The sequence below is a fragment of the Quercus lobata genome, chromosome 5 (assembly GCF_001633185.2).
Source record: "Quercus lobata isolate SW786 chromosome 5, ValleyOak3.0 Primary Assembly, whole genome shotgun sequence".
In the NCBI taxonomy this organism is placed as follows: domain Eukaryota; kingdom Viridiplantae; phylum Streptophyta; class Magnoliopsida; order Fagales; family Fagaceae; genus Quercus; species Quercus lobata.
The window spans coordinates 38,586,496-38,605,197 of NC_044908.1; the positions used below are offsets into that span (position 1 = coordinate 38,586,496).

At 30.7% G+C, this 18,702-nt stretch overlaps 1 protein-coding gene across 2 annotated transcripts; it reads right to left on the minus strand.

Moving 5' to 3' along the window:
- Positions 1-7,881: 7,881 nt before the first annotated feature.
- LOC115988427 (internal alternative NAD(P)H-ubiquinone oxidoreductase A1, mitochondrial-like) lies at positions 7,882-13,520 on the minus strand. 2 transcript variants are annotated; one of them, XM_031112004.1, is made up of 9 exons: positions 13,248-13,520; positions 11,218-11,894; positions 10,448-10,661; positions 9,822-9,982; positions 9,664-9,729; positions 9,425-9,588; positions 9,201-9,315; positions 8,455-8,637; positions 7,882-8,164 (listed from the first exon to the last, which is right to left on the minus strand). In XM_031112004.1, exons 2-9 carry the CDS (start codon positions 11,797-11,799, stop codon positions 8,009-8,011), a joined length of 1,641 nt encoding a protein of 546 aa, XP_030967864.1. In that variant the 5' UTR covers positions 11,800-11,894; positions 13,248-13,520; the 3' UTR covers positions 7,882-8,008. The 2 variants fall into 2 exon arrangements, with proteins under 2 accessions (XP_030967864.1, XP_030967865.1); XM_031112005.1 differs by lacking the exon at positions 13,248-13,520 and adding an exon at positions 12,593-12,667 and having other exon boundaries at positions 8,009-8,164.
- Positions 13,521-18,702: the final 5,182 nt, after the last annotated feature.

Here is an 18,702-nt window from a genome sequence, read left to right on the forward strand (position 1 = left end):
ATCTTATTCAAGTACATATATATACATATATAATCATATTTTCAGTATTCAAATATATTTGTGATATTTCTATATTCTATACTTTAAATCAATATAGCTAAAGAAACAATTAAATAAAATAAATCTTATATTCAATGCTCATATTTGTTTGTGGAATTTCTTTATTCTTTACTTGAAATCAATAATACAATAGAAATAAATAGTAACAACTGTAAACAATTTTCAATAGTTAAATTATGCAGAGATAAAACCAATTAGGATAAGGTTACTTACCTTAGCTAGCTCACCACAAAAAAAACTTCTCTCTAACACTTTCTCTAAAATCCTTAGATTTCACCTAACAATTTACAAGTACCATCTACTCAATAATCATAATGTTCAAGAAAGACTTATAACGGTATCAGAAAATCTTTCATAATTTTCTGCTTATCTCACACCAAAAATTCCACCTAATCATAATATTATATATATTCTGCCATCACTTATGCCTTACAAGATAAAGCTAGCACCTAGGAGTAGTGTAGTACTATGTCACTCAAGGAATGACAAGGACGTGTACTACTCTTACTTTACAGTTTCCTTCTTCTTCATTTTTTCCCCCCAATTCTATCAATCCGGGCACAGTTTCTTAAACAACCAAACTGTGCAAAAAGTTGACCCTTAGACCTCATGCCTAAAATTCACAACTTCCAGCTACTTATCGCATTGGAGCATATATACATAAAAATTTTAGATGCTAAGCACAAAAAAATATGTAGGTTGTAGCGTCCAATTGACCGAAATATAAATCTAAACTTTTCTTCGTTTGTATAATTAAAATCCTTGAATAAATAAATAGTTTCACTATTGATCAAAATACTCACATAAATAAAATACTCTAATTCTAAATAAAGTTTATATTTGACAAGCAGAGATTTTTAGGCTCTTACCTCTATTGTGCAGTCAAATCTTCTCTACTTCAGTATTTTGGGTAGTCTCCTCTCTCGAAACATCTGTCAGTATACGCTGACTTAAAATTAGACTATACAAACTAGGGTTTCAACCTTATTTTCTAAAAACCCCTTAGTAATATTAACTATAAAAGTTGACCCCATAAACAAATTTACTTAAATACCCCTCCTTTTATTTATTATTTTTTTCGGGGTATTACACTCAATATCATTCATATTACTACATATTTTGAAAATCTAACTGTTGAATTGCGTGTTCTTTATGTTCTTGATACACATATTAAATTTTGTGTCAATTAGATGTTATTTTCTGTACGATCTATAAGCTTACATTTTATGCATAATTTTAAACTATAAAAACTTGCAATTTAAATAATTTATTAATAACATAATTATTGATCTTTAATTTTATAAAATTTTTGCAAACATGGAGAATATAAGAAGAAATTGTAATCCAATGGTAGATTTGTCAAAATTCAACTCCAATAAAAAGATATTAAGTAAAATTGTAACCTTAAGGTTCAACTAATTTTGTAACTAAACTTTGTCATTTTAATAATAACTTTTATATTAAAGTAAAGTTTTATAAGAAATTTTATTTCTCCATGCTCGTTAGGGTCATATTTTTATGAAATTAACATATCTTTTGACAAAACTCATTTTACTTGTAATTCTGTAGTTTTTAGTGTATTCATATTATTGAAGACATGAGAAATACTCAAGAAACACTACAAAAAAAGCTGGAATAGATGATTTCGGGGTTTTTGTTTGTTTTTCTCCTGGGATTTTGACCAAATCTTCATCAACGATTCAACCAATCTAGGCTTTTGTGTGTTTGCCAAGAAAATTTATGAGTTTGAATGCTAAAGTTTGATTTGTTGGAGCTTGGTTTGGTTATTGGGTTTATGGGTTTGGTTGCTTTGCTAGAGATATGGGTTTGGGGTTTGGTTGAAATCTGGGTTTGGGGGTTTGGTTATTTGGTGGAGATTGAATATGGGGAAGAACACCGAGAAAAACACAAAGAACATGAACATGTTATTCTGAAAAAATAATGAAAGGAATAAAAAAAGAATGACATTTAATTAATTTATTTTGTTTAGATATATTTGGTTATAAAGAAAGTACAAGAAAGACAAAATAATTGATAAGAAAATAAGAATTAATTTGCTAAGAATATAAATCAAATTATGGGGAAGAATCCAAAGAACATGAATTTGTTCTTCCCAAAAAAAAAAAAAAAAAAAAAAAAAGACTGAAAAAAATTATCATTTTAATTAAAAAAAGTAATTTTTTTATAATTGAAATTAAAATTCTTTTGTTTTAATTTTTTATATTTAAATACTGTTGCGGCGTTTAAAAAATTCTAAATGACTTTTTTTAATAATATTTTAATGTCTACATCAGTGTAATGTTAGCAAGCAGGACACTTTATCTGCCATGTAGAACTTTTTTATTAATGGGTTGATGGTAGGAATCAAAACTGAAATGACTTTTTGATTTTAAGAATTAAGATAAGTGCAAAATTAATTTAGAGATCAAAATAGATAGAAATTTACAGCTTGAAGCAAAAGTGTTTTACGAGCAAAAGTGTTTTACGACTAGACTCTTACGGTCTTCAAAAAAGTTTAAAGTAGAAAGGCAAGGTAGATGGCACGTGATATCTAGATCTAGGTGCCTACTTGATAGTTCCTTTGGACTTAGTCTGGTAGAAGTGTAGTGGCCCACTGGGCGCTTGACCCTTGGGAAAACAAAAGATTGGCTCTTGGAGAGGTTTAAAAAATAATAATAATAATAATAATAATAAATAAGATGGGCAGTCATTTGAAAATTTTATTAAAGTTTTGATTTGAAGGGACAAAATGTAATTGGGGCCACACTCATTTAACTTTCACTAATGACTAATGTGAACGGCATGAAGCACGTGATTATTATTATGCGGGATGCTGTTGTAGTGTATAATTAGTAGATAAGTTAAGACTTTTCATTACCTAAAACATCTGGCTTTGAGTAAAGAAGGCAGCATCTTCTTGTCCCCTCTTCCATGACACAATTACCCTCATTTTCTAAAAAGTATATATACTATAATTTTTTTCTTGAATAATGAAATATGGGTTTCTATAAATAAATAAATAAATAATAATAATAATAACTAATTACTAAGCCATGCGATGCACTTGAAAGTTATATTATACTTAAATTTAAACAGTTCTTTGTTTCATCCTCTTGTACATTAAGATTCTAGTCTCAAAAATTTGTATCTTTGTTATGAAACATTAAATGACTAAATGAAAAATATTAATCAAACTTAAATTAAAATTAACAAAAACACCATCCATAAACTTAAATTAAATCCAAACACAAACAAATGAAAAAAAGAAAGAAAAAAAGTCTCATAGTAATACAAACAGAACATAAATTGAGGATTCTAAAAAATGGTCTCAAATTAATACAAACAGTTTATAAACTGGGAATTAAACTGTGCATAGAAAATCTTTCTGTTTATTCTGATATTGTAAAATTGTACGTAAACAGCTTTTTTAAACATGTTTACACCCATAGCATCTCAACTAATGACTTACTGATTATACACATTTATGCCTTTATGGATATAGCACACCCCAAAACTGGTCTTGATATAGGGTTTTAAGGTCCACAAAGTTCCACACAAAACCAAATTAAACAACATCAACATGAGCATGAACTAAATTTTCAACCAACCCAGATAAATTAAGAGAGCAATAAAAAGTTGCAATAAGTTGGAATAGAAAACATAATGAGTTAGGTTAGATTTAAAAAAAAAAAAAAAAAAATCCATAGTTAGTAATTTTTTTAAAAAAAAATACTAACTATGGACATAATAAAAAAAAAAAATCCAACAATGAGTAAATAGACATTTTGCTAGTTAGTATTTTTTTTTTTTTAAATGAAGAAATATTTAACTTCTATACTTTTCCATAGTTTAGGAGTGTTGTCTAACATTTAACGTTATTGAGTTGCAAATGCATAGTTATTGAAACTTACAAAATAATTTACAGTTCTTAAATTAATAAAGCAAAACTTTCAATAGTTATATATACACTCAAAACTAATATAAACTGCAAATATATAAACAAAGACCATGATAAGAGGAAGACATACCAAGTTTCAAATTTAAGTAGCAATATGACTTTCTCATGGTAATAACAATACAAACAATTTAAAACATGGAATAATATCAAAATTATAATACCTAATTCCATTATCTTTTATGTTGAATCCAAACAAATAATTAATTGAAATTAATCCAAACAAATAATTTATCAACCAAAAATCATAGCTTTTAATAAGAAAAAAAAAATCACATGAACCTAAATAAAAAGCATTTAAGGTGAAGAATTAAGATCAACCTACTGAGACGCAAATACCAAAAACCCCAATACTTAAAACTTCAAAAATTTTAGAATCTCCAAATTCTACTTCAGAACCAAACCAAATTCAACAAATTTATATATAACATACCAAATAAAAATTTATCATTCCCTAGGCTGGAAGACATAGGTTGCATCTTTGATTTTTCTCCAAAAAAATAGAGATGCTTTATTTGCTATGTACAATAAAAAAAAAAAATAATTAGTAGAAATTTCAACCCAAAAACCAAACCCACGATTATCAACGTGGGTCTCTTTATTTTTTTTTAGTCCTATCATAATTTTTTTTTTTTTTTTTTTTTTATATAGATTATCAACGTTTGAGTTTGATTTTAAGTTGGACTTGTTAGAGAGATAGAGTTTCATTCCTTGTTAAGTTTTTATTAAACAAAAATAATTTTATTTTTTTAAAAAATGATAATGTTGAGTTTGAGTTTAAGTTGGACTTGTTAGAGAGATAGAGTTTCACTCCTAGTTAAGTTTGAACTAAACAAAAATAATTTTATTTAAATAAAATGATAATTTTATTTAAATATTATGCTAACGTGAAAAATTGTGAGAGTTTTAGAGGTTTCAGTTTTATATATATATATAGATAATTGTATCCACAACATGCAAAATTTTGTTAATTCTATTTCTTTCTCTTATTAAAGTTAAAATATCAAGAAAAGTAATGCACGTTTTACAAAAATCATTTTTATTAAATAAAACCTCCTATAAGCAAAGTGATCACCAAGTTTTTTATATTAAAAAAAAAAAGAAGAAGGCAAAAGTCCAAAACTAACCTTATAACTTTCAGCTTTTGTCAATTAGTCCTCTAACTTTCAGTTTTGTTATTTTAATTCTTTAAATTTCAAATTTTGTCAAAATAGTATTTCATTAGATATCAGTTAAGTAGTGTCATTAAATGAGTCAAAACGATGTCGTTTAGGCTCTAATTTTTTTTTTTAATAAATTTCGTAATTAAAAGAAAAAAATTGTTATTAAAAAAAAAAAACGTTTAAGGGGAACGACGTCGTTCCCCTTCCCCTAAAATAAAAACCAAAAACATGATGACTCACTATAGCCCTAACTGAGAAAATAAGGGAAAATGAGAGAAGTTTAGGTCAGTGGGGGATTTTGAGAGGGAGACCGAGATTGCATCCAATTTGAGAGAAATTGAGATCAATTTGAGAGAGAGACCGAGATTGAGAGAGATTTTGAGACCGAGGTTGAGAGAAAAATTGAAACCGAGATAGAGAAGGTGATGGATTTCTAATATTGAGACCGAGACCGAGACCGAGATAGACTGGTGGGCTAGGGTATATCTCGATAGGCTAAGGTGTACTCCATCTACTCCAACTCTATCCAAGTACAGTTTTGGGTAAGTGATGAAAACCCAAAAAATTTTATTGTGTTTTTTTGGGTATAGGTAGTAGTAGAACAATAAATTTTGAGTTAGATTTTGCATTTCTGTATTTATTTTCTTGATTCACACAAAGTAGCATAGAAATTAAAATTAAAATTATTTGTCTTCTTATTCCCTTTTTTTTTGGGGGGGGGGGGGGGGGGGGCTTTTGAAGGCAAAGCTACAAAATCCTTGCTTCATTTTAAATTTGTTGTGCCCTTTTTCTGGGTTTGATATATGTCGGTTGATCATGTGCTAAACCTTCTATGTGATATTCCATGTGCCCTCTCCTTTTCCCCAAATTTTCTCAGCTAGGGCTATAGTGAGTCATTGTATTTTTTGTTTTGATTTCAGGGGAAGGGGAATGATGCTGTTCCCTTTAAATGGTTTTTTTTTTTTTTTTTTCCTTTTAATTAGGAAATTTATTTAAAAAATTAGAGCCTAAATGACATCATTTTGACTCATTTAACGGCACTACTTAACTGATGTCTAACGGGATATTATATTGACAAAAATTGAAACTTATATAACTGAAATGACTAAAGTGAAAGTTAGAGTACTGAAATAACAAACCTCGATATTAAAAGGTCAATTTTGAAATTTTGCCCAAAAAAATGGTTCAGGGTCAAGATCAAAGGCTTTGAATGAATTTTAATTCAAAATATTAATAGGTGTGAAAGCGACAAGTGGAATCCCTATAACTAAAAAAAAAAAAAAAAAAAAAAAAAAAAAAAAAAAAGACAAAGCAAGGGAAGAGTAGCCAATCCACAACAAACATTAGAAGAAAACTCTCCTAATTGAAGTCTAACCAACAAATTAGCAGTCTAGACTTTTTCTTCAAGAGCAAGAGCAAGAGCTTGGAAGATAAAAAGGAGATGGCAGGTGCAAGAAGAAGAGTAGAAATGATAAACATGATGTGTAGTACTGATTCTGCTGTTGCTGGCCGTCCCAATCCTATGCCAAGGCGGGGCCAAGTGAAGGTGGCAATAGTGTTGGGGTTGCTTCACTCTTTCTCTTCCATCTTCTCTCCTACTCCTAGGCGCAGGGCCGGTGCTCACCTTTCTTGACCTCGATCAGCTCTTGTTTACTTAACTTGTTTCTCTGAATCTTCAATTAATGTTGAGAAACTTTTAATAGTTTATAGAAACAGGATGTACAATTTTTGTTGTTTTCAACTCCTTTTTATTTGTTTGGATCAAACCTTAATTAGGGACCAAAGATTTCATTTGAATTTCTTTGCCAAGCTTCTTTAATATGAAATTAAATTTAGTTTAATTGGTATATATAGGAGGTGGTGATGGTCTGGAATTGAGTTTAATTAGATTTACCATGAAGTGCTTTAAAGCTGTAATAGGGAGTCATCTAACATTTATAACACCACCCCTCACCCCCCCCCCCCCCCCCCTTTTTTTTCCAATATAAAAATTATATTCTAACTTAATATAGATGTGTGTGAAGTTCCTTTTGAAGATTTGAATCCAGTGCCTTATCTCACATTCCACAAGTACTTATTTTTGTAGAGTGGACACACAAAGTTGATTTTAATCTGAATATAACTTAAAAATAACATAATCCAGGGCATCTCTGTACTCAATGTTTGTACGCTACAGACTTCTCCTATTCTTTTTGTTAGATTATATATTGTGTTGTCTAAACAAACACGATGATACTCTAGCTAAGTGGGCACTTAAATGTAATTCTAATGCTCTTTTGTCACAATAACCCTCCTGAAGAGGTGGTCAAAATTAATTACCCTGGAAAGGGGCCAGTGGATGTTTAGATTTCCTCTTTATCTTTATTCTAGAGAGAGAGAGAGATCTTAAAAGTTTTTAGGCTAATTTCGTGAAGTTCTTAAATTTATTCATCAATTTTGAAATATGTGAGTTGAACTAGATCACATTATTAAAATTTAAACAAATATTGAGTCATTAACTATTTACCATTTTGGTATCTATTTCAAATTATTGCCAACTTAGAGAAATTCAATCCAGTAGTAGTGGGTTGATGTTAACTTGAGAACTATGAAGGAGGTTAATTCTAAAAGAATAGGATTCATATATTTGGGTTTTGCCTCTTTCACCCTTTCTAGTTTAGATTTCCAAACACAACCAACAAGTTCAGTGGAAATTTGTTAACAAAGTCAAACTTAAAATTGGATGCTTTAACAAAATTCCACAAATTGTCTCAATGCCTTGAAAAAAAAAAAAACAAAAAAAAACAAATATATATCACCAAGAGCTTGCTAGCAAAGCACTGATTTTGTGTCAACCTATTCTGGAGTTATCTCTGCCGAAGACTAGTGTGGTTGCCCAGTTCATTGCCACATAAAACCTGTTTCTCCAACTGACAACACGTGTAAGATAGGCTGAACGCCAAATCAGCCAGCTTACAAATCCAGCATGGGATACGCCTTTTGCATCCTGTCAAATTGGAAGTGTAATAATAATGTTTCTGTTATTCCAAATAAGATTTAGATAAAAATTTGATTTTTGATTTATAAATTTATTTTGGGAAATGCTAATGAGTGCCCTTAGGGCATTGGTTAAGAATCCAGTTAAAAAAAGTTTTTATGAAAAAGGAAAAAAAAAAAAAACAATTAATGTTTTGACAACTTTTTTCATTTCCCATAAAAGTGATGTCAAAATTTTCTAAAAATGAATTGTTAACAAGTGCCCTTAGGGCACTCGTTAGCATGACTCATTTATTTTACCTTAGATTGGCGTAGATCCACTAGTGCCTTATAACGGCCTACTGATGCCATGCTTCCAAGATGCTTGTACACAAAAGGTTCTCCAAGAGGGATGTCTTTTGCAGATAATGCCTTCCCCCCATTCTTCTTCCCAATTTTTTTGTTAAACAACTCTGCCAAATATTTACCTTCCCTTTCTGCAACCTGTTCACACATAAATTTATGCAACTTCAAACATTGTTTTGCGTGTTAATCTCCCGCAATTATTGAAGAATTTTGATGCTTTCTTGAAATTCTTCTTTATGTAACAGTGTCGTAATTCTTCTTCTTTCAATGAACAACATTTGTTTTTATATTTTTGTGGCAATACCACTAGTTTAATGTTGTGTTTCAAAACTAACAAGTTGAACAAGCAAGTGTTTCATTTGGAGTCCCACTGCCCCCATGATCAGTGCCTAAGATGATATTTGGAGACAAGAAAAGCAAGTTACTCAAATCCAGTGTATAACATCTATCTTTTTACTGTTTGCGTTCCTTCATAATTCTGACTTCAATAGCATGTTACATTGTCACATAAACTACAATTATCACTTGCCATAAAAAAATAATAATAATTTGCAATAAGCAATTCTTACATTTTGTCTTTACAGGTGGAAATATTTTAAATGGGGAAGTTGTTTAAGTGAAATATGCAATATTGCAAAGAGCGAAGGGAGTATAGACTTGAAAAATGAAGAGTTTGTACAAGTTAAAACAGAAAATCTAACCTGTGCTAGAGCTGGAAGAACTGGCTTGCCTGTCTGTTCAAGAAAACCAGCACAATCTCCAAGTGCAAACACATCTTCCACAGAGGGAACCCGCAACCATTCATCAACACCAATCCTACAATACCCATAAGTTAATTAACACCATCCATAATAGATAACAAGGGATTCCTAATGCACATACCTACCATCCATAATAGATAACAAGGGATTCCTAATGCACATACCTTCCACCTGGGGACTCGGGAAGATTCAGCGATTTCACAAAATTGGAAGGACCAACGCCAGTAGACCAGACCAAAAGGCCATATGGAACATCAGTCCCATCATTGAGAACTATCTTCTTGGGATGCACCTCTTTCACAACACCTCGCATAAGGTGAACGCCACTCTGATGGATAAGTTTTAAATGTCAGAGATAGTTCTGAGTACCATAAAGAAACACCCTCTAACAAAATCGATTTACCTTGGTTAGGTGTTTTGTTGCATACTGACGTAGACCGACATCAAAGGATGACAAAATCTCATTTGCCTGTTCAAAGAAGAAATCAAAATTAATAAATAGTCATATTTCATCTCTACACAATTGATAAATAAACATGGAAAGAAGTTGCATATAAGAACCTCTATGAGTGTGACTTGGATATAATCCTTGACATGAGTATACCGCTCACGAACATCTCTCATTATAAAATCACTCAATTCTCCGCTGAACTCCACCCCTGTAGGGCCACCTCCAATAACAACACAATGTAACAACCGTTTCTTCTCTTCTTCTGATATGCCTGCAATAATAAACTATACATTAAAACTTAAAACTTAAAAAAGGAAAAATATTGGTTAAGAGATTATTTAAAAAAAAAAAAAAAACTAAACACCAGTCCCTTCAAGAAGCATTTTGATGAAGTTTATCCACAAAAAGGTCTAAATAGTAAATTGATAAAAGGATCGAGGCGAGTATAGGCCCATTTCACATTTCAAATAAAGCATGATGCTTGGAAAGGAAGAAAGAAAATACATTTAAGAAAAAGGGAAAACCAATTGGGAGAACAAACTCAACATATAGGTTTAGCTTCTCTTATCAAAACACCTCTACTCTGCTTCTCAAAATTAATAAGTGTATTTAAAGGAGAAAGTTTAAGAGGCCTGATAAATAAATCAAGTTGGGCATTTTTATTGGCCAATTATTATGGAGAATCAAAAAGAGCCTTCAAGAGTTTCAAATCTTTTAATAAATAAATAACACTTACCTGGATTTTCAGAGAGCATCAAGTTCAAGAGAAGCTTCTTCCTTATTTCTTGGGCATGGTTCACCTCACGAAGGAAAAATGCATTTTCATACACCCCCTTGATTCCAAAAGTCAAGGGCTCAGCCCCGGCAGCAATGACAAGCTTGTCATAGGCAATTTTAAATTGGTAAGGTTCACTAGGTAATCCACCATTGCTAACGGTCTCACAGTACACCTGATTACATAAAAGCACAGCATTAAATTAATTGTTACAGTGAATTCAGAATGAGCTAGAGGAGACGTGTATTTTCCATTGCCAGAATCAATGATGATGCTGGTACTCCATCTCCACTGTTTTATCCTGTAGTTGCTAAGATGGAAGAGTAGAAATGATAATATGGCTCTCAAATTACAGTTTGAAATAATGTAGTTTTGATACAGAACAAGCAGTAATTTGAACAGAAATGACACGCATGACCTATTGTGGTTTTGTTGTGAAATATCAATATGTTTTGGGGTGCTGTCATTATCAAAGTTGAAATTGTTGCTTCTATGTCAGTTAGAAGCACATCAATTGAGTGGACCATTACATGTGAAAATTGTGGACAAGCTAAACTACTCCGCCTGTAAATTTTACCAAAATGGAAAACCGTTTGCATGAGTATGCATTTCTTTAGGTTAATAAATATATTTGGGAATACTATTTATTATTACGTCCCTCAAGGAGAAAAAGAAGAAAACAATGCAAAGATACTATAAAATGTATAAAGGTGGTAGGAACATTCACTTACCTCATGTTTGTCGGTGTCAATGTCAATGCAAGAAGCTAGATAGAAGTGAGAATTAGGACTTGTTGCTAATGCAGACTGTATCCTACTAACAGGTTCAGCAACAGACCGGAATTCCAGGGTTCCAACACAAGTTGAAGCAAGTAAAGGAGTAAAGACCATGTGATTCCTAGGTGATACGCAAACAGCATCATAAATCTTGGTGTCCAGTCCCTTAAGGAATCGACAAGCAGCCCACCCAGTTCCAAGGACAACAACCCTTGGCTTTTCACCAGGCTTGGTTGCTTCTAGTCCTGGATACCTTGGCTCATCATACTCTGAATCAGACACTTCTGCTACCATCTCAGCAGCAGGAGAATGATAATGTGGCATTACCCTTATCCCCCTGCTCCAAAATCTCATGTGATTTACATTTTTAGTGCTGGAAAAGTATGACAGATTAATGTATTCCCTGACATTTTCAAGGGAAGGCATGGAACATTGGCAAGGTGATACACCCTCACAGAATACATCCTCAGTTCTGTTACCGCCAAAGGAGCCTCCTGACCTTCTCAAGCCACTCCTAGCAACCCTTGCCAATGCCATTTGATGAGAGTAGTACCGGATGTTTATTATAGCAACACCTGATACCCTTTGATCTTATATTAAGAACCAGATTCAAAAGGCTTGAACTATTGAACCTACACCAAAGAAGACAAGAGAAATAAGCAATGCAAATTGCAACTATGATAGAATGATCCATCAACAGGCAGATCTATATATATATATATGTAGCAGCTGATTTGAATACATAAAGCCAATATGTTGTTAGAGGACTTGTTCAAGCAACACAATTTTAGAAATAAAACAACGATTCTTTCTAAGGCTACTTCCTGACAAGAAAACAAAAACCAACTTGGCTACGCTCATCAGCCGATGGTAGATACAAAGATTTTTTTTTTTTGGGTAAAATTATAAAAATTAACTAGAGACATAAACAAGAGCTTTTCCTACATAACCAACCACGCTTAAATAGTAATAGGTGCATTTCATGCAACTTACACTTTTTCAAATTACATCAAACATGACTTGATTAATACAATTGTAAAACTGAACAGATTTATGCAATTAACCTCTTAATTCATTCATGAAACGTAATAAATGGCCAAGATGCCCAGAGTCCAAAAAGATGGGAGCTTCATATATTCACAATCAGGACATGCACACAGGTTCAGTTGGGCATTTCTCACAATTCTGAGCCATGTATACAAGCAACAAGAAAAAAAAATAATCAACTTACAAATCTACCCCTCTAAAAAAAAAAAAAAAAAAAAAAACAAAAACAAAAACTTTTAGAAATGAAGGAGGATTGGCAATTCTAGAGACATAAATTACCAACCATTGGACAACGTGAATCACTTGCTCTAAGCAAAAAGATTGAAAATTAAGAAGAAAAGCAAGTTGGCATCACAGTATGATGATCAAGATCAAGCAGGTATATATATTAAACCAAATTTCACCCAGTACCAATATTAGTCAAGTTCTTTTTCAAGTTTCCGTAAAATCTGGAGATGGTCCAGAGTGCCTAAATTTACGGAATCTCCCGTGTAATTAGGACTACTAAAAAAAAAAGGTTAATAAACGTATATAATAATAAGAAAACCAATTTATCAGGAATATTCTTCGTAACGAAAGATCAATAGACCAAAGGGGATATTATTTTACTACACAGTAACTACGATGAGATATTATTTTTACTACTACGATTCGAATGTGTGATTTTTTTACATGGAGATCAATTTTTTTTGTTTACAATAAAAAAAAATAAAAAAAAAGAGTAAAATAAGCTACCAAAAATGAAATTACAAGAACAACAAGCATTTTGACAAACACATAAAACACACACCTTTAGGAAAAGGAAAAAAAAAAACCTTTTCACAGATCCTTTAACCAAAAAAAAAAACATAATACATAGATGTTGATGAACCAAAAAGAAAAGAGCATAACGAGAGATACATTAATAAATTATGAATATCAAGAAGAAAGAGCGTTACTTTTTCTTTTTCTTTTTTTGTATGCAGCAGACGAAGGATGAAGGAAAAAAGAAATTTGGAACAGAATTGTTGTCCAAGATTGTTGGGTTTGGGCGTGGCGGCCAAAGTGGTACTACTACTTTTAACGTCGACTAATAAGAACGAGTCTTACTTACATTACATATATAATAAGAGAGAGAGAGAGAGAGCGAGCGACTTGAGACGCAAGAAAGAAAGTGGGAAGTTCGAGGAAGGAAAATGTGTTTCTGTCCAAAGTTGTTGGTTCGGACTTTGGAGTTTGGACACTATTATTTTTTTTACAATGGAAAATATATATTTTTTATATTATATAAATTATAAAGTATAAAATTAAAATATCTCCGCGTCGTTTGAAAATTCCAATTTGCAAAGACAATTCTCTTCTTTTCGTCCAAAGTTAACAACGAAACAGCAGTTTTGACCTAATGTTGTTTGACCACGTGAGCTGTACCTGCTCTGCTATATATGCTGTATGACTGTATCATATATTTTTGGATTGGATCTTCGTATGTTACTATGTTAAAACTTTTACCCTACAGAATTTCTTTAATAATAAATTCATTTGAAAATTATTTAACACCTGCTATTAAAATTAAAAATTATAACATTAATATATATCAAAAAAAAAAAATTCTAACATTAACAGGGACTCAGAGAGAGTCTAATCCGGCGACTGCATTTGTCTATTCTCCTTCTTTTTGGCCCAAAAATGAGAAATTTAGTTGAAAATGCTACCACGGACCTCACAATCGAGATTATTCTCATCCTAACAAATCTTTGAGGTGTTTATTGTATGAACAACTTTTGATGAGAAGGATAACCCTCTTATATATATATATATATATATATATATATATTATTACAATTTTAGATGTCATATTCAGCTGCGGCTCCACTTGAATTGTCAAAAAAAAATATTTATATAAATAATTATTTTTAAACTAATTTGTTTTGTCTACCCTTCAGAAAGTTATTGGTCATCCTACTCAAGAATTTTGGTCCATCCAAAATAAAATAATGCTGCCCTACAATACTTTTGCAACAACTTTACAAAAAAAATTAAGTGATAAATTGTTACTTATTTTAAAGTGTAATAACTATTAACATTACTTTTTTATTTATATTCATAAACACCTAAAATTTATCATGAAAATAATCAATAGGTAGATGTATTATTTCTTCCAAAAATAATTTTAACCTCCAAACATAATATATAACCCTCCAAATATTACTGTCGGTTTTGTCTTATCAACTATCAAATATCAGTCCTTCCAGGATCTTGGGGTCACTATTGTTAATATAAAAGATTTATTCCTAAAATCGTGTCATTAAATTTAAGAGCACCGTTGCCTATATTTATACACTTTGCTGTTGAATTGCAGCCATGGCCCACGGCTAGATTTTGCTGTTGAATTGCAGCCATGGCCCACGGCTAGACTGGCTCCAGCCTCAGTTGGAATTTGGACCAGGTTCAATTTCAAAGCCACAACCAAAGGACCAATCATGATTTAGATTTCAATAAAACTAATCACTAACACGTGCGATGCATAGGTTTGTTTTAAATTAAATCAAATGTTAACATGTTCAAGTTTAAACATTTCTCAAATTTCAATTATTGAAAACTAAATTGGTTCTAATATAAGATGAAACATGTAATATTATGAAGTAATATTAAAAATAAGATAAATACAAATATTATGAAGTAATATATTACTATAATCATAATGTGCTCTTACATTTGGTTTAATAAGTATTACAAAAAACCCAGTAAATAGAACAAATATACAATTGTGCTTACATCTTCAAGCTTTATCCAATACTTTTCAAGAATGTATTTCTTCCCTTTCTTAGTCTCTTCTCTTTTCTCAACTTCTTCAAGCTACTTAATTTTTCGCCAAATTTTTTTTTTTAAATGGTTTACTAATACATACCCTAACACCATACTTTAGTAAAACCCAATTTGTAATATCTCTAACAATATTTTTGTTACACATATCTCATCTCGAGTACCAAAGTACCTAACATTTGACAACAATTTTTTTTTTTTCATTTTTTATAACTAACGTTTTTTCACCTCCACTCATTCTCTGTTGCTTTTAGGTTTTATTTATTTTCTTAATCTTCATATTATATCCTCCACATGCTCTCTTCCAATATGTACTTACATTTCAAAATTTGCAAAATAAAAGTCTTGGCAGTTGGCTCTTTTTACCTTTCATCATTCATAACTTGATAACCCAAAGCAAATTTCAAAAACCAATAGAGAGAAGCGGTAACCAATAGAGAAAGATCTGATAGAAAAAACAAAGAAGACTGAGAGTAGAGGAACACGCAAAGACCACGATGAAAAAATTGTATTGCAAAGCTCACAAAAAACAACGGAGAAGAAGAGAAGAGACCAAGATACAAAAAGAGAAGCATCAGATTGGCAGATTTTGGATAATTCTAAAGAAGTATTTCTGGCTTCTGAAGTTGTCGAAGAGTTAAGAAGTTATCAAAGAGCATAAGAGACGTTGGAGAGAAAAAAGTCGGGTTTTTCAAAGCTTTTGTGTCTATGGGTCTTTAGATGCGATGCGATGCTTTACTGTTGGTTTGCCATGGGCCTGATCGAGGAGGAGTTGGTAGAGGAGGAACTGGTAGAGGAAGGTAGGGAAGAGATGGCAGAGCATCACGAAAGGGAAAGGTAGAGCATCGGGTTTTAGAAAACTTTTATTATGTTTTTTTTTTTTTATGTTTATTTTTTTTTAATATTGTGCTGATGTGGAAATTTGTGGGAGTTTCAAAAGTTTCGATTATATATATATATATATATATATATTTATATAGATAAAGGAAAAAGTTTAATTACAAAATTAGTTATAATCTAAAGTTACAACTTTAATCAATAAAATAAACATTATAACATATTTTGAAAATCTAACCATTAAATTGCATGTTCTTTAGATTCTTGATACACATGTCAAATTTTATGTCAATATGATATTATTTACTATATAAGTTATAAATTTATATTTTATGCATAATTTTGAACTATAAAAATTTACAATTTAAACAGTTTATTAATGACGTTGTTATTTATCTTTAGTTTTTTTTTTTGCAAGTATGGAGGATATAAGAAGAACATGTAATCCATTAGTGGACTTGTCAATATTCACCTCCAATAAAAATATATCGAATAAGATTATATAGCCTAAAGTTACAACTAATTTTGTAACTAAATTTTGTCTTAAAATAAAACCGGTTAGACTGTGGAGCTTATGCCTTAGCCAAGAAAGCAGATCATTCTTTAGCTTCTTAATAATATTGCATAGTCTTTTTCTTATATAAAAAAAAGGGTTTAGATCTCAATAAAATAAAATTAAAAAAAAAAAAGTTGCATCTTCCTTTTAAATTTCATACAAATAATACCTATTTCAACCAATGATTTTAAGATGATTAAAAAATCCTTTTACCTTTCATTTAATAAAGAAATCTCAAAGATTATACAAAATGGCTCAATACTTCTCCTAAGAAAAGTCAATATAAATCCTCTGGTTTGCTTTATCCTCTATTAATTGTAATTGATTATATGCCTTCTTCTTCGCATGGCATGGGTCACTTTGTTATAATATCTCGATACCCAATCAAATAACACAATTTTTTTATTTTTTATTTTTTATTTTTTTTTATTTTTTTATTTCTCAAAGAAAATCATAATAACACATTTTTGGCCTTTGGAGACTTCATTGGTGAGATACCATTCTCACATCTCGGTTAATTTCATATTGCTTCAACCACTTTAAGGGCATATCTCATCTAATAAAATTGTTAATGTTTTCTATCTTGATCAAAATCGTTGTCTACCTAACTGTGTGTTTGTTTTACCTTGTTTTTAACAGCAACCAGGTTTACTAAACTTCTTGAAAAATGCATCTCCAAATGGAAAATCCTCATCATAATTTGTTGGATTTAAGGGATTACAGAAGCCCTGCATTAATGATAGTTGATCATTATTATTATTTTTTTATCAAAGATAATTGATCGTTATTTGCTCAAAATATATGTTCTTGTTTTCATACACAGGGGTGGCTCCATGTTTAACTCAAGGTAGTCATAGGATTAATACTGATATCACTTTTTTACCCACTAATATCAACTTGTCACATAAGATTTGTTGTGAAAATATTGTGAATGTAACATTACTCTAAAAATAATTATGGCCCCCTAAACATAATTATTAGAGAAATGCATGTTTACAACATTTTCATAATACTTTCAAAACAAATTCTAAGTGATAAGTTGTTATTGATTATTAAGAACGGGAAAAAAAAAGTAATTTAAGTTGTGAATTTAAATTAGAACCAATAACAACTTACCATTTATGATTTGTTGTAAAAATGTTATGAATGTAACATTTCTCTAATTCTTAAGCCCTTAAACAAAAAAAACAAAAACAAAAAAGGCTTAAATTATAGCAATAAAAAAAAGGTAAATTACAAAGTTGAAACCTATCCTTTACAACAAGCCCAAATAACAACAGAAACAAAAACAAGATTGCGCAAATAACACCAAAAATCACCCGAACAAAAATAAGACTAAACCAAACAACAAAAACTAAACAAATTATTCAAGAAAAAAATTTTAAAAATAAAAATAAAATAAAAGAAGTCCTAATCATTCAAATTTGTAACTTGTTCAACTTATTACTTTAAAAAATCTTTAATTTCATTTTCCCTTAAAAATACGATACCAAAAGAAATACTGTGGTCGTGAGTTTTCCTTGTCGGTGTCAGTAGTTATGCTCCTTTTGGCTTTGCAATCGCAATAATTTTGCTCTCTAGTAATTCAACTTGCATTTGTAATAAATCTCTCTCTCTCTCTCTCTCTCCATTTTTCTTACTATTGTTATGTTGGACTCTTTCTCACTTTATTACCCTCATCTTAGCATTTTCAATTTCTACTCTATCTCTTATTAATCCTTTTTTTTTTCTTTCTTTTTTCTTGTTACTATACAAAAATTATAATATTTCATGTATTTGCATTTTTTTTTAATGATGTTGATATATTCATTTTATCTCTTTATTAAATTTTGTATAATTTATTTTTCTTAGTGGCCACCCTAAAAAAATTCCTAGAGTCACCACTATTCATATGTCACCAACCATGGATGCAATGATCTCACACTAGTGTTCCAAACTCATTTGTGAAATTTGTAAGGGGGCCTAAGTACATATTGAATGATTTTTTTGTCCTCCAGTCAAAGTCTCATCTTTCATTCCCTTTGTTGGCTTCCTTCTCTTTTGTGAGGGCTTGGTCCACATAATGAAGTAATTTATTTAAGGCAAAAATACAAATTTGGTTCATACATTTTGGGGTCATATTTAATTTTGGTTTTTACTTTTTTTTTTTTTTTTTGGTTGAGAAAACCATACTCAATGGTACTTTATTCAAATTAAAT